This window comes from Macaca thibetana, chromosome 5 (assembly GCF_024542745.1).
Source record: "Macaca thibetana thibetana isolate TM-01 chromosome 5, ASM2454274v1, whole genome shotgun sequence".
NCBI lineage: Eukaryota > Metazoa > Chordata > Mammalia > Primates > Cercopithecidae > Macaca > Macaca thibetana.
Window position 1 is genome coordinate 147,988,125 of NC_065582.1, and position 14,859 is coordinate 148,002,983.

The window sequence follows — 14,859 nt, forward strand, 5'->3', positions numbered from 1 at the left end:
TAAGCACCAACTTAAATAGGTATTTGTGCACCACGTTCATAGCAGCATTATTCACAAGAGCCAAAAGGTGAAAACCACCCAAATGTCCGTTGATGGATGAATGAATGAACAAAACGTGGGACGTACATACAACAGAATAGTATTCAGCCTTAAAAAAGGAAGGAAAGATTCTATTATTCTATGTAATAATAATAGAAATGATATGGATGAACCTTGAAGACATTATGCTTAATGAAATAAGCCAGTCTCAAAAAAACAAATATGGTATAACTCCACGGACATGAGGTACCTAGAGCAGTCAAATTCACACAGACAGAAAGTAGAATTATAGTTTCCAGGGTCTGAGGGGAGGGGAAAATCGGAAATTATTGTTTAATGGGCATAGAATTTCAGTTTGGGATGATGAAAAAGCTCTGGAGATGGGCAGTGGTAGTGGTTGCACAACAGTGTGAATGTACTTAATGCCAGCAAATTGTACATTTAAAAATGTTTAAGTTCGGCCGGGCGCGGTGGCTCACGCCTATAATCCCAGCAGTTTGGGAGGCCGAGGATCCCAAAGGATCCTCGAGGATCACGAGGTCAGGAGTTAGAGACCATCCTGGCTAACACGGTGAAACCCCATCTCTACTAAAAATACAAAAAACTAGCCGGGCGTGGTGGCGGGTACCTGTAGTCCCAGCTACTCGGGAGGCTGAGGCAGGAGAATGGCGTGAACCCGGGAGGCGGAGCTTGCAGTGAGTTGAGATCGCGCCACTGAACTCCAGCCTGGCGACAGAGACTTCGTCTCAAAAAAAAAAAAAAAAAAAAAAAAAAAAAAAAAAAAAAATTGCTTTATGTTGGGCGCGGTGGGTCACACTGTAATCCTAGCATTTTGGAGGCCAAAACAGGCAGTTCACTTGAGCTCAGGAGTTCCAGATCAGCCTGGGCAACATGGCGAAACCCCATCTCTACAAAAAATACGAAAAACTTAGCCAGGCCAGTTGGTGAGCGCCTGTAGTTCCAGCCATTTGTGCAGCTGAGGAGGATGGATTGAGCGCAGGAGGTCAAGGCTGCAGTGAGCAGTGATCACGCCACTGCACTCCAGCCTGGGTAACAAAGTGAGACCATATCTCAAAAAAATAAAATAAAATAAAATAAAAAATAAAGTAAAAAATAAAAATGGAAAGATAGTGAACATGGTAACTTTTCTGTTTTGTGTATTTTACCAAAATTTTAAAAAGTGCTAAGATTATAATGAATATATATAACATGCCATACCACTAGCATGCAGAAGAGGGCGGATGAGGTTTAAGCGTTACAGAAAAACTTGATTCAATTCGCTCCTGCAGCCAATTCTGACCGTGTCAACGAGTCATCCACACACCTGCAGCTCTGCTGAGACCGTGCAAGCCCCGGGGTAAGAACCTTAGCTTTGTTTGTTGTAACTCTCGTTAAAAAGATATAAAGGCTGCATGGGTCTTTTTTAAAGAGGAGATAATTCGAGCTAATATTGAGGGGAGGGAGGTAGGGTTATTTAGATTTTTAGTATTTACTGTTTTGTCTAGATTAATGATTAGTGACCTTGGGGCTACTGATCTGAGGAATTTGTTGCAGATACTTGAGATCGTGGGTTTCTTTTCACTGATTGCGGATCAAACCTGGTCAGCCCTTCTATTCAGATTGAACGGTCCCATGCATTGTGGCAAGTTTTCTCTAGCTCTTGTTTCCCCATGGTGTATGTTCACCTCTGCTGGGTGAAACCTTTGGCTATTTAAGGCATATTTGTTGCTCCTTTACCCCGTTGAAAAGTTCTGCATTTGTGTTACCTGTTTAAAGGTAGGGGCAGATCTGATGGATCTTGTACATTGCAGTTCTTATTCCCTTTCCTTCAGAAGTGGACAAAGAGGGCCATATGTGGTTGCTGTGAAGAAGAGGATGGTTAACAACCTGTGAGCATTTGATTTCTTAATGAGCTTTCTCGCAGACCACCTACATTGAGCTATTAATTAGGAATAGCATGCACTTCGAGTTTTATTTCAATTCTTGTGAACTTATAACTTTCCTAAGAATATATACACGTGTAGGCAAAGTCTCTTGAACTTTGTGGCACCTAGCAGAGTGTCCCACAGCAGCCGCATGAAGCTTCAGAGAGAGGGGCATGGGGTGAGAAAGGAGGAAGTGGCCGCCATGGCAGCTGGTCAGATCAATGGATTCAGCCTCCGTGATTTGGTCCTTAGGATGTGATTACATCCTAAGCTACCTCATTTCAAGGTTTGAGGTGCCTTCCAGTTGGGTTTAGCTACCATCCAGAAGGAAACAAACAGGTCTGGGTTCAAATCTCTGCTTCTTCAATTGGCCATCTTGGGCAAGTTACTTTACCTCTGGGCTTTAGCTCCTCCATCTGTAAAATATGAATAATAATGGCCGCCATTTTGTTGAGTTGTTGAGGGATTAAACAAGATAATGGACAGAAAACACTTAGCTCCATGTCAGATACATAGGAAATACTAAAAAGAAGTCATTCTTACACTTATGTTGCAAAGATCATTCAACATTCAATAGGTTCTTAATCTCTTTTCTATTTCTTTATATCATTGGGAAAAGAGAAATTAGATGATTAAATATTCTTTGGTAAAACGCTAGTTGTCATTTGTCTTTTGACTTGGGCTTTTAAATGATAAGGTATTAAAGATGTATTAAGGAAGGTCATTCCCTGTTTTTTTTTTTTTTTTTACCTGCTTTTAACATAGTAGTAGGGGTATGATATTAACATATATATACTGTTGATAGAATACATCACCAACATGATGAAACCCCATCTCTACTACAAATACAAAAATTAGCCGGGCGTGATGGCAGGTGCCTGTAATTCCAGCTACTCAGGAGGCTGGGGCAGGAGAATCGCTTGAACCTGGGAGGTGGAGCTTGCAGTGAGCTGAGATCACGCCACTTTACTCCAGCCTGGGCAACAGAGTGAGACTCCATCTCAAAAAAAAATGTTTACGTCCTACTTTTAAAATTGCTTTAATGAGGCCAGGCACAGTGGCTCACACCTCTAATCCCACCCCTTTGGGAGGCTGAGGTGGGAAGATTGCTGGAGGCCAGGAGTTTAAGACCAGCCTTGGCAACATAGTGAGACCCTGTCTCTATATAAATGTTGTTTTTATAAAATGTCATAATGCGTAAGTATTGCCTGAGAGATAGGACCTTTATTATTATTATTATTATTATTATTATTATATTAAGAGAAGTTAAAAAAGAGTTCATTCTTCTCCATTACAGTCCCAGATAAGACTGTAGTATTGGGCAGGAGGAAGAAGTGGGTAAGAGAAACTCTGACTTCTCAGCCCAGAGAGTTCCAGCTAAAGCAACTTGGTTAGATTCTGCTGCATTCTTAAGGGGCCATGGCTGTAAGACCTAGAAGCTTAAAGTCAGTTGCTACAAATTAAGCACTCTATGAGATGATAACATTAAAAGCACCTTTGTCAGCCTAATGATTATAACCGCCAGGGTCCTATCAAGCCATAATAGAGCCTGAGGCAAAAGAAACAATCAGTAATACTGATCCTGTCTTTATGACAAATGTCGATATTTTGTTCAACATCAATTTTGGCATTAATTTTCATTTTAAAAAATATTTCATGTAAACATTATCTTGATTCCTGAGTTCCTTGGGATCCCCTTAACATTTATGCCTTCCTCGCTGCTCCCAAGTCTTGACCTGATAACTGCCACCATTTATTAAGTGTGATATGCTAGGCATGGTACTAAGTGATTTATATACATTGTCTTACGCCTCTTCACAGGCTCCATTTTACAGATGATAAAACTAAACCTTTCAGAAATTAAATAAATGGTCCAAGTTACATAGCTAATGAATGGTTAACACTGGACTTGAACACAGATCCATCAATCCCTAAAACCAAACTCATTCTTTTTTTTTTCTGAGACTGAGTCTTGCTCTGTTGCCCAGGCTGGAGTGCAGTGGTGGCGTCTCAGCTCACTGCAACCTCCTCCACCTCCTGGGTTCAAGCGATTCTCCTGCCTCAGCCTCCCTAGTAGCTGGGACTACAGGCGCGTGCCACCATGCCCAGCTAATTCTTTTGTGTTTTTTTAGTAGAGACAGGGTTTCACCATGTTAACCAGGATGGTCTTGATCTCCTCACTTCGTGATCCACCTGCCTTGGCCTCTCAAAGTGCTGGGATTACAGGCCTGAGCCACTGCGCCCGGCCCACCAAACTCATTCTTTAACCATCATGCCCTGCACTATATCAGGAATTCACAACATAAATTCATTCATTCAACACATATTTATGAGAGCATACTATGCCTCATGTTGTGCTAAGGATTAAAATGTTGACATTCATACATACAAGGATTCATTCATTCATATGTGCATTCAACAAGTAGTTAATGAGCTGGCACCACGTGTCAAGCACTATTCTATGTGCTGAGGATACAGAAGTGAACAAGACAGACAGCTATCATGGGAATGAATGGAGAGGGGACAGTTGATAAACAAATGAACGAAAGTTTATTTACTAAGAGGTCATTCCGAAGAGATCATGAATTCATGGAAAATTATTTTCTGCTTCTAGTGGCATGGACATCAAGATATTCTGAAATTTAATGCATAGTTTTAAGAAAACTGAAAGAAAATATAAAGTTTATCATTATACATTAGATACTATGAACACAATAATTTGAGTAGTAGTTACACTTCCAGGCCACAGTTGTAAACTGATTTTCTATTAGAAATATTTAAAAGTAGATGTAGAAAACTTACCCTTAAATATATAACAGTTAAAAAATCCAGCAGGAACTAAGTTAATTAAATAGAATATTCACCTGTTTTTTTCTGATAATTATACTGTGTTATATTTACATATTAATGCAGTATAATATTTTAGTATGTATTACACTGTAGGGAGTCACTGAGATGTTAGCAAAGAAAAATATGGCCAGAGGCATCTAAGTCATTTGACCATGTTTTTAGAAGTTGGTGTTTTTTTTTTTTTTTTTGAGACGGAGTCTCGCTGTGTCTCCCAGACTGAAAAGTTGGTATTTTGAGAAATCATCTAAATATGGTGACCTTACCAAAATTATTGCTTTTTCTCCAAGATGTTTGAGAACACTTACCAGAAAAGTTTACAAAATATAAAAATTACATGATCAATGTGGATAATTAATATTTTTACAAAAGAATTCTCCATGTTTACGATGTAAGGGAGTTCACACAAAGAAACTATGATCGTATGTGTTCCCAAGATTAGAGATAAGATGCTCTCTTTCCTTTACTAGTATCAGCCGCTAATGGAAAACTTGGGAGTGGCCCTCCCACTCCCTGCTCTCCAGAGGTTTTCTGGAATTTCTTAACTTCAAGAAAAAACCAGACTTGGGAAGGTTCTAGAGAAGAGAAATACAGATGAGAGAGAGGTAACATTCTAAGTGGCTGTATGTTTTGATTCTGCCCCACCTTTGTTACCTCGCCATGTTTGTGTGCATTCCTGTGGGTGGGTGTGCCCACCGCCTCCCCCACCTCCCATCCAGCCTCTCAGAATGCTGGGAGCATGACACGCACAGAGAAGTCTCTCTACCCCATCCTCTTTCTGTTGAGCATGTCGTTTGCTCCCTCTGCTTGTCTATGGGAGTGACCTGTCTGAGGGAGGTTGAGGGTCAGTGTGTAACAGATACATACAAATGGAAGCAGAAAAACTCCCACACTAACTTATCACCTGCCCTTGGTACCTTCAGAGTGCCTGGGGTGGGGACATGTGTAGTTAAATTGTTTACTAATTTGCAATTGGAATCTAACCACTTCTCTCCACTTGCACTGATACATTCTCTCTGGCACAAGTTACTCTATAGTGTCCCAAGGAGTCTTCCCTGCCAGCCTTGTGGCTCCCAGTCATTTCCACCCAACAAACAGAGGAATCTTTTTATTTATTTATTTATTTGTTTATTTATTTATTTATTTATTTATTTTTATACTTTAAGTTCTGGGGTACATGTGCAGAACGTGCAAGTTTGTTACATAGGTATACACATGCCATGGTGGTTTGCTGCACCCATCAAACCGTCATCTACATTAGGTATTTCTCCTAATGCTATTCGTCCCCTACCCCCCCCATCCCCCGACAGGCCCCAGTGTGTGATGTTCCCCTCCCTGTGTCAATGTGTTCTCATTGTTCAACTCCTAGTTATGAGTGAGAACATGTGATATTTGGTTTTCTGTTCTTGTGATAGTTTGCTGAGAATGATGGTTTCTACATTCATCCATGTCCCTGCGAAGGACATGAACTCATTCTTTTTTATGGCTGTGTAGTATTCTATGGTGTATATGTGCCATATTTTCTTTATCCAATCTATCATTGATGGGCATTTGGGTTGGTTCCAAGTATTTGCTGTTGTGAATAGTGCTGCAATAAACATGTGTGTGCATGTGTCTTTATTGTAGAATGATTTATAATCCTTTGGGTATATACCCAGTAATAGGATGGCTGGGTCATATGGTATTTCTAGTTCTAGATCCTTGAGGAATCGCCACACTGTCTTCCACAATGGTTGAACTAATTTACATTCGCACCAACAGTGTAAAAGTGTTCCTATTTCTCCACACCCTCTCCAGCATCTCGTGTCTCCTGACTTTTTAATGATCGCCATCCTAACAGGCATGAGATGGTTGGTATCTCATTGTGGTTTTGATTTGCATTTCTCTAATGACCAGTGATTATGAGCTTTTTTTCATATGTTCGTTGGCTACACAAATGTCGTCTTTTGAGAAGTGTCTGTTCATATCCTTCACCCACTTTTTGATGGGGTTGTTTTTTCTTGTAAATTTTTTTAAGTTCTTTGTAGATTCTGGGTATTAGCCCTTTGTCACATGGATAGATTGCACAAATTTTCTCCCATTCTGTAGGTTGCCTCAAACAGAGGAATCTTTAAAATGTATGCCAGAACCTGCCACTCCTGGACTCTAAATCTTCTGCTGGTTTCTTATTTCAGTCAGAGGAAAATTGCCAAGTTCTTACAAGATCTGACCTTTTCTCTGATTTCCTCCCCTAACTCCACTCCAGGCCTTCCTCACATTTTCCAAGCACATCAGGATCTTTAAATTTGTACTTGCTGTTCTCTCTCTCCAAAATACTCTTTCCCTAGACAACAAGTGGCTTGCTTCTTCACCTGCTTTAGATCTCTGTATGAATGTCACTATCAGGGAGGCCTTTTTTGATCATTCTATACAAAAAAATCACTCCCCAGTCTCTTTCTGTTTCCCTTATCGTAGTTATTTTTCCTTCAAGTCAATATCACTGCCTGATATTGGTCCCCACCCAAATCTCATCTTGAACTGTAGCTCCCATGATTCCCATATGTTGTGGGAGGGACCTGGTGGGAAGTAATTGAATCATAGGGGCAGGTCTTTCCCGTGCTCTCATGATAGTGAATAAGTCTCACGAGATCTCGTGGTTTTATAAAGGGGAGTTTCCCTGCACACGCTCTCTTGCCTGCTGCCACGTAAGGCATTACTTTACTGCTCATTCGCCTTCCACCCTGATTGTGAGGCCTCCCCAGGCATGTGGAATTGTGAGTCATAACATATAAATGTATTGTGTTGTTTGCAGTCTCTCTTTTCTTACCCTCTCTCTAGAATGTAAGCTGTGTAAAAACAGAAATCTGTTCTTTTCACTGCTACTTCCCCAGTGCCTAGAAAAGGCAGAATAGGTACTTAATAAATATCTTGAATAATGAATATTGTAAAATCTTAGTATTCCAACTACCTCTGTTCTATGTCTAATCAAACCACATGAAGCTTAACATGTCTCCCAAAGTCCTCAGAATTCTATATCCTTCAGTTTCCTTGTCTATCAAATGAGAGTAATAGTACTTCCCTCACAGAGTATGGTGATAAATAAATAATATACACGAAGCAATTAGTATGTGTCTTGACACATTGAAATCTAACCCGGAAGTTTTGATTCTATGCCATAGCAGAATTCAACAGATGAATATCAAGACCTTTGAATTCAACAAGAAGTTAAGGCATTTATAGTTGTCTAATAACAGACTGAAGATTGTAGCTTGGTATTCACTGGCAGGTCTCAGACATTTAGATCTTTCTTTTAATGACTTTGACACCATGCCTATCTGTGAGGAAGCCGGCAACATGTCACACCTGGAAATTGTTTCTCAACATTAATACTATTATTTGGCAGTGATCCAGATTGCTTTTGCCACTAACCTGAAGACATATAGAGGCAGAAGGACAGGAATCATTCTATTTGTTTCCTGTTTTGAAACTTCCATCTGTATAGGTAAGTGTTCAAAGTCCAATATTAGCTCCAGGGACTTTCTATATCCACAAATATAAAAATTGAGGGATAACTCCTTGATATCAAGTCAAAGGTTCACAGTGTCTGGTAATAAAACAAATTACTTTCAATTTTCTTGAAATCTTCAGGCTATCAAAAGGAGATGTGAGAGAGGGTGTTGAGTCTGACCTGACAATGCGGTTCTTAAACCGAAGGGCCATTATGCTTCTCCTCTCTGAGAATCCTGACTTGCCTCAACAACGGAGATATGGCACAGTAGCCAGCTTGGAGACTTCTCAGCCAATGCTCTGAGATCAAGTCAAAGACCCAACATACAGATTGGGACCCTATTCCAACCTCTTGATGAATATAGTCAGATGTTGGCATTTTTTTCACAAATAAAAGTCCTACAGGATTTAACCAAATAAAAACCTAACATTATATACTGTCTTTTTAGGGTTTTGAGCTCATCTTCATCATTCATATGAGGAAATCAGTGGTAAAATCCTTGGAAATACAATGAGACTCATCAGAAACATTTACATATTTTGTAGTATTGTTATGACAGTAGAGGGCGAGGCTCCAGAGCTGCCAGAAGAAAGGGAACTGATGACCAACTGCTCCAACATGTCTCTAAGAAAGGTTCCCGCAGACTTGACCCCAGCCACAACCACACTGGATTTATCCTATAACCTCCTTTTTCAACTCCAGAGTTCAGATTTTCATTCTGTCTCCAAACTGAAAGTTTTGATTCTACGCCATAACAGAATTCAACAGCTGAATCTCAAAACCTTTGAATTCAACAAGGAGTTAAAATATTTAGATTTGTCTAATAACAGACTGAAGAGCGTAACTTGGTATTTACTGGCAGGTCTCAGGTATTTAGATCTTTCTTTTAATGACTTTGACACCATGCCTATCTGTGAGGAAGCTGGCAACATGTCACACCTGGAAATCCTAGGTTTGAGTGGGGCAAAAATACAAAAATCAGATTTCCAGAAAATTGCTCATCTGCATCTAAATAGTGTCTTCTTAGGATTCAGAACTCTTTCTCATTATGAAGAAGGTAGCCTGCCCATCTTAAACACGACAAAACTGCACATTGTTTTACCAATGGACACAAATTTCTGGGTTCTTTTGCGTGATGGAATCAAGACTTCAAAAATATTAGAAATGACAAATATAGATGGCAAAAGCCAATTTGTAAGTTATGAAATGCAACGAAATATTAGTTTAGAAAATGCTAAGACATCAGTTCTATTACTTAATAAAGTTGATTTACTCTGGGATGACCTTTTCCATATCTTACAATTTGTTTGGCATACATCAGTGGAACACTTTCAGATCCAAAATGTGACTTTTGGTGGTAAGGCTTATCTTGACCACAATTCATTTGACTACTCAAATACTGTAATGAGAACTATAAAATTGGAGCATGTACATTTCAGAGTGTTTTACATTCAACAGGATAACATCTATTTGCTTTTGACCAAAATGGACATAGAAAACCTGACAATATCAAATGCACAAATGCCACATATGCTTTTCCCTAATTATCCTACAAAATTCCAATATTTAAATTTTGCCAATAATATCTTAACAGACGAGTTGTTTAAAAGAACTATCCAACTGCCTCACTTGAAAACTCTCCTTTTGAATAGCAATAAACTGGAGACACTTTCTTTAGTGAGTTGCTTTGCTAACAACACACCCTTGGAACACTTGGATCTGAGTCAAAATCTATTACAACATAAAAATGATGAAAATTGCTCATGGCCAGAAACTGTGGTCAACATGAATCTGTCATACAATAAATTGTCTGATTCTGTCTTCAGGTGCTTGCCCAAAGGTATTCAAATACTTGACCTAAATAATAACCAAATCCAAACTGTACCTAAAGAGACTATTCATCTGATGGCCTTACGAGAGCTAAATATTGCTTTTAATTTCCTAACTGATCTCCCTGGGTGCAGTCATTTCAGTAGACTTTCAATTCTGAACGTTGAAATGAACTTAATTCTCAGCCCATCTCTGGATTTTGTTCAGAGCTGCCAGGAAGTTAAGACTCTAAATGCGGGAAGAAATCCATTCCGGTGTACTTGTGAATTAAAAAATTTCATTCAGCTTGAAACATATTCAGAGGTCATGATGGTTGGATGGTCAGATTCTTACACCTGTGAATACCCTTTAAACCTAAGGGGCACTCGGTTAAAAGATGTTCATCTCCCTGAACTATCTTGCAACACAGCTCTGTTGATTGTCACCATTGTGGTTATCATGCTAGTTCTGGGGTTGGCTGTGGCCTTCTGCTGTCTCCACTTTGATCTGCCCTGGTATTTCAGGATGTTAGGTCAATGCACACAAACATGGCACAGGGTTAGGAAGACAACTCAAGAACAACTCATGAGAAATGTCCGATTCCACGCATTTATTTCATACAGTGAACATGATTCTCTGTGGGTGAAGAATGAATTGATCCCCAATCTAGAGAAAGAAGATGGTTCTATCTTGATTTGCCTTTATGAAAGATACTTTGACCCTGGCAAGAGCATTAGTGAAAATATTGTAAGCTTCATTGAGAAAAGCTATAAGTCCATCTTTGTTTTGTCTCCCAACTTTGTCCAGAATGAGTGGTGCCATTATGAATTCTACTTTGCCTACCACAATCTCTTCCATGAAAATTCTGATCATATAATTCTTATCTTACTGGAACCCATTCCATTCTACTGCATTCCCACAAGGTGTCATAAATTGAAAACTCTCCTGGAAAAAAAAGCATACTTGGAATGGCCCAAGGATAGGCGTAAATGTGGGCTTTTCTGGGCAAACCTTCGAGTTGCTATTAATGTTAACATATCAGCCACCAGAGAAATGTATGAACTGCAGACATTCACAGAGTTAAATGAAGAGTCTCGAGGTTCTACAGTCTCTCTGATGAGAACAGACTGTCTATAAAATCCCACAGCCCTAGGGAAGTTGGGGACCACACACTGTTGGGATGTAAATTGATATAACCTTTATGATGGCAGTGTGGCAATACTCATTAAAATAAAAAATAGTTATTCCCTTCATATCAGTTTCCGGAAGGATTTTTAAGAATGTATCCTATAGAAACACCTTCACAAGTTTATAAGGGCTTATGGAAAAAGGTGTTCATCCCAGGATTGTTTATAATCATGAAAAATGTGGCCTGGCACAGTGGCTCATGCTTGTAATCCCAGCACTTTGGGAGGCCAAGGTGGGTGGATCACAAGGTCAAGAGATGGAGACCATCCTGGCCAACATGGTGAAACCCCGTTTCTACTAAAAATACAAAAATTAGCTGGACATAGTGGCACACGCCCATAGTCCCAGTTACTTGGGAGACTGGGGCAGGAGAATTGCTGGAACCCAGGAGGTGGAGGTTGCAGTGAGCCGAGATTGAGCCACTGCACTCTAGCCTGGAGACAGAGCAAGACTCCGTGTCAAAAAAAAAAAAAGAAAGAAAGAAAGAAAGAAAATGGAAAACATCCTCATGTCTACAACATAAGGTCTAATTCAACAAATACATGTAATACAATATTACATGCCACTAAAAAAATGAGGTAACTCTATATTTACTGGTATGGAAAAAACATATTAATATGTTATAAACTATTAGGTTGGTGCAAAACTAATTGTGGCTTTTGCCATTGAAATAAAAGTATAAAGAAATCTACACCAGATGTAGTAACAGTGGTTTGGGTCTGGGAGGTTGGATTACAGGGAGCATTTGATTTCTATGTTGTATATTTCTATAATGTTTGAATTACTTAGAATGAATCTGTATTTCTTTTATAAGTAGAAAAAAACAATAAAGATAGTTTTTAAAGCCTACACATCCTACTCATTTGGCTTGATTCTTCATTCTGGTCTCGCAGGTCACAGGAAGAAAAGCATAAAATATAAAAAATTATAATTTTGCAAATTTATAAATACCATGTCATTTTTCTGGTTAGAAAAAAATTCTGTGGCTTAAACACATGATTCAGGGAGAGAACGTCATGCTCCTTTAAGATCTGACACCAATCTCCTTTTATCTCCTTGCATCTTCTTTATTTTTAATTGTTAGAGACTAGCTCTCGCTCTGTCACCCAGGCTGGAATGCAGTGGTTCGATCGTAGCTCACTGCAGTATTGAAATTCTGGCCTCAAATGATCCTCCTGTCTTGGACTCCCAAAGTGCTGGGATTACAGGTGTGAGCCACCACACCCAGCCCCTCCTTGCATCCTATCATTGGGCCCTATGGAGCTACTGGCCCTTCCCCAGAACTTTCAGTGTTCTTTCATGGCTCCAGAGCCCAGATTTCACATTGCGCCTGCTGTAATGCCTTCCCTTCTTGGGTTTGTTCAGGAAATCTTACAGTTCTCTCAGGACACAATCCACATATTGACTCTTCTTTGAAATCTTCCTTACTCTTTCCCATAAGCATGATGCTTCTTGATTCTCTTCCACACTTTGGACATATTTCTATCATTAACCTAATTATGTACATGTTTAAAGTTTCTGTTTCTCACTAGACTATGAACTCCTCAAAGGTTAAGACAGACATTCATCTGACCTTGTGTCTGCAGCATTCCCTGGTTCAGAACCGGTGCTCAATGAATGTTTATGGAATGGATGTTGGGTTGGCTAGAAGAGCTTAGCGGGAACTCAACTTGCTTAAGGATAGATCGTGGAATCTGAAGGCATATTCTGAGAAGCTCAGGAAGAGCAGGAATAGGTTAAACTCAGGTAAGAAGACAGAGAATCCAGAATTGAAGGATTCCTAAGTAGAGCTCAAGTCATGTGAAATTGCCAAAATTTGGTTGCTCTTGACCTAGAAAAGCATCTACTTTTAAAAATCTCATTTTATCTGTATTAGTCAGGGTTCTCTAGAGGGGCAGAACTAATAGGATATATATATATATATAAATTTATAAGGATATATAAGCTCATATATATATGAATTTATTAAGGAGTATTGACTCACACAATACGCAATATATATGGGAGTTTATTAAGGAGTATTTACCCATACAATTACAAGGTCCCACAATAGACCATCTGCAAGCTGAGGTGCAAGGAAGCCAGTCCGAGTCCGAAAGCTGAAGAACTTGGAGTGCAATGTTTGAGGGCAGGAAGCATCCAGCACAGGAGAAAGATGTAGGCTGGGAGGCTAGCCCAGTCTAGTTTTGTCATGTTCTTCTGCCTCCTTTTATTCTAGGTATGCTGGCAACTGACTAGATGGTGCCCTCCCAGATTAAGGGTGGGTCTCCCTTTCCCATTCCACTGACTCAAATGTTAATCCCTTTTGACAGCACCCTCACAGACACACCCAGGAACAATACTTTGCATCCTTCAATCCAATCAAGTCGACAGTCAATATTAGCCATCACACCATCTACTAAGACTAATCCCCTAAACAAGTTAAAACTGGATTCTGCATCTAATTCATTTTCTTATAGTTTGTGATCTTATGAGTTCCTCACGCTAGTGATTATTTTAAAATTTGTACTCAAGAAGGCCAACCCGAGAGTACAGGGAGGGCACTGGGTGTTGATCTAGAAGCCAGGCCATGCTACCATTTGGCTAGTAGCTGGAGTTGAGGAGCTAGAATCCAGCAGCCTCGGGGCTGAGCATCTCTCTTTCTCTTCCCTGGTGAGCCCATGGTCTGTCTGGCAGAAGGGGAAACCCAAGGAAACTACAGTGGAGTGGGGACAAAGCGTGGGGAAGGTGTCTTTCCTGGGCGGGACACTGATGTAAATGTGATTCTTGGCTTCTGGAGGAGTGAGACCGATTCTGCATGAGGGTTTGTAAATCTTGAGTAAATTATTCAAAATGAGACTTTCACCTTTAATTAGTTAATGAATTCACCTTTAATTATTTAATGAATTCACCTTTGCTTAATTAATTCAGCTTTAATTAATTAATTCACATTTAATTAATTTGGAACATGCAAAGAATGTAAGATTAGACCCAAAGTCACCAGGATTTAGTCATTTCATGGTAGAACCCTCAGTTTAGCAATACCATTTAAAAAATAGATGTGTTTTATTACAAATTTAAAAATAACACATTAGGCTGAGCTCTCAGCAACTTCACAGCTGGGTAATCCTTAAATCTTACCTATCAAATCATTGTGCTGTTCCTTTCTCAGAAACTTAAATACCATCCAAAATTTCCTAATATGCTTGGTTTTGACTGTTACGACTTACAATCAGAAAAAATAAATTTTACATGAGTTGAATGTTATTTGCTTTTGAGGCTTGAAATACAAGTAACACCTAGCCTCATACAAACCTGATGATATACTTTTACCCAAGAAATCTCAGATTTCAACAAAGACCCACTGTTCTGAATCACGACATTGATGCGGAAGTGACGTACCCAGACTGAATGCTGTAACAGCAGCCAGTGTCATGAACTCCGATCATGTTTTAAAAATTACTCTGGAGCTTGTAAGTTCCTTTTTATTTCCTTGCTATTTGTCAACCTGGAACTTCTTTCATTTATTTTCCCCGAGGAAACTGAGCTCTTAAGTGAAGTCTGTCTGTGCATTCCTCAGAAGGC

General features: G+C 39.5%; 1 protein-coding gene across 1 annotated transcript; it reads left to right on the forward strand.

The window, feature by feature from the left end:
* The first annotated feature begins 1,160 nt into the window (after window positions 1–1,160).
* On the forward strand, window positions 1,161–12,144 carry TLR10 (toll like receptor 10). Its single transcript, XM_050789978.1, has 2 exons — window positions 1,161–1,396; window positions 8,747–12,144. The coding sequence occupies exon 2, from the start codon at window positions 8,809–8,811 to the stop codon at window positions 11,242–11,244; it is 2,436 nt and encodes an 811-aa protein (XP_050645935.1). The 5' UTR covers window positions 1,161–1,396; window positions 8,747–8,808; the 3' UTR covers window positions 11,245–12,144.
* Window positions 12,145–14,859: the final 2,715 nt, after the last annotated feature.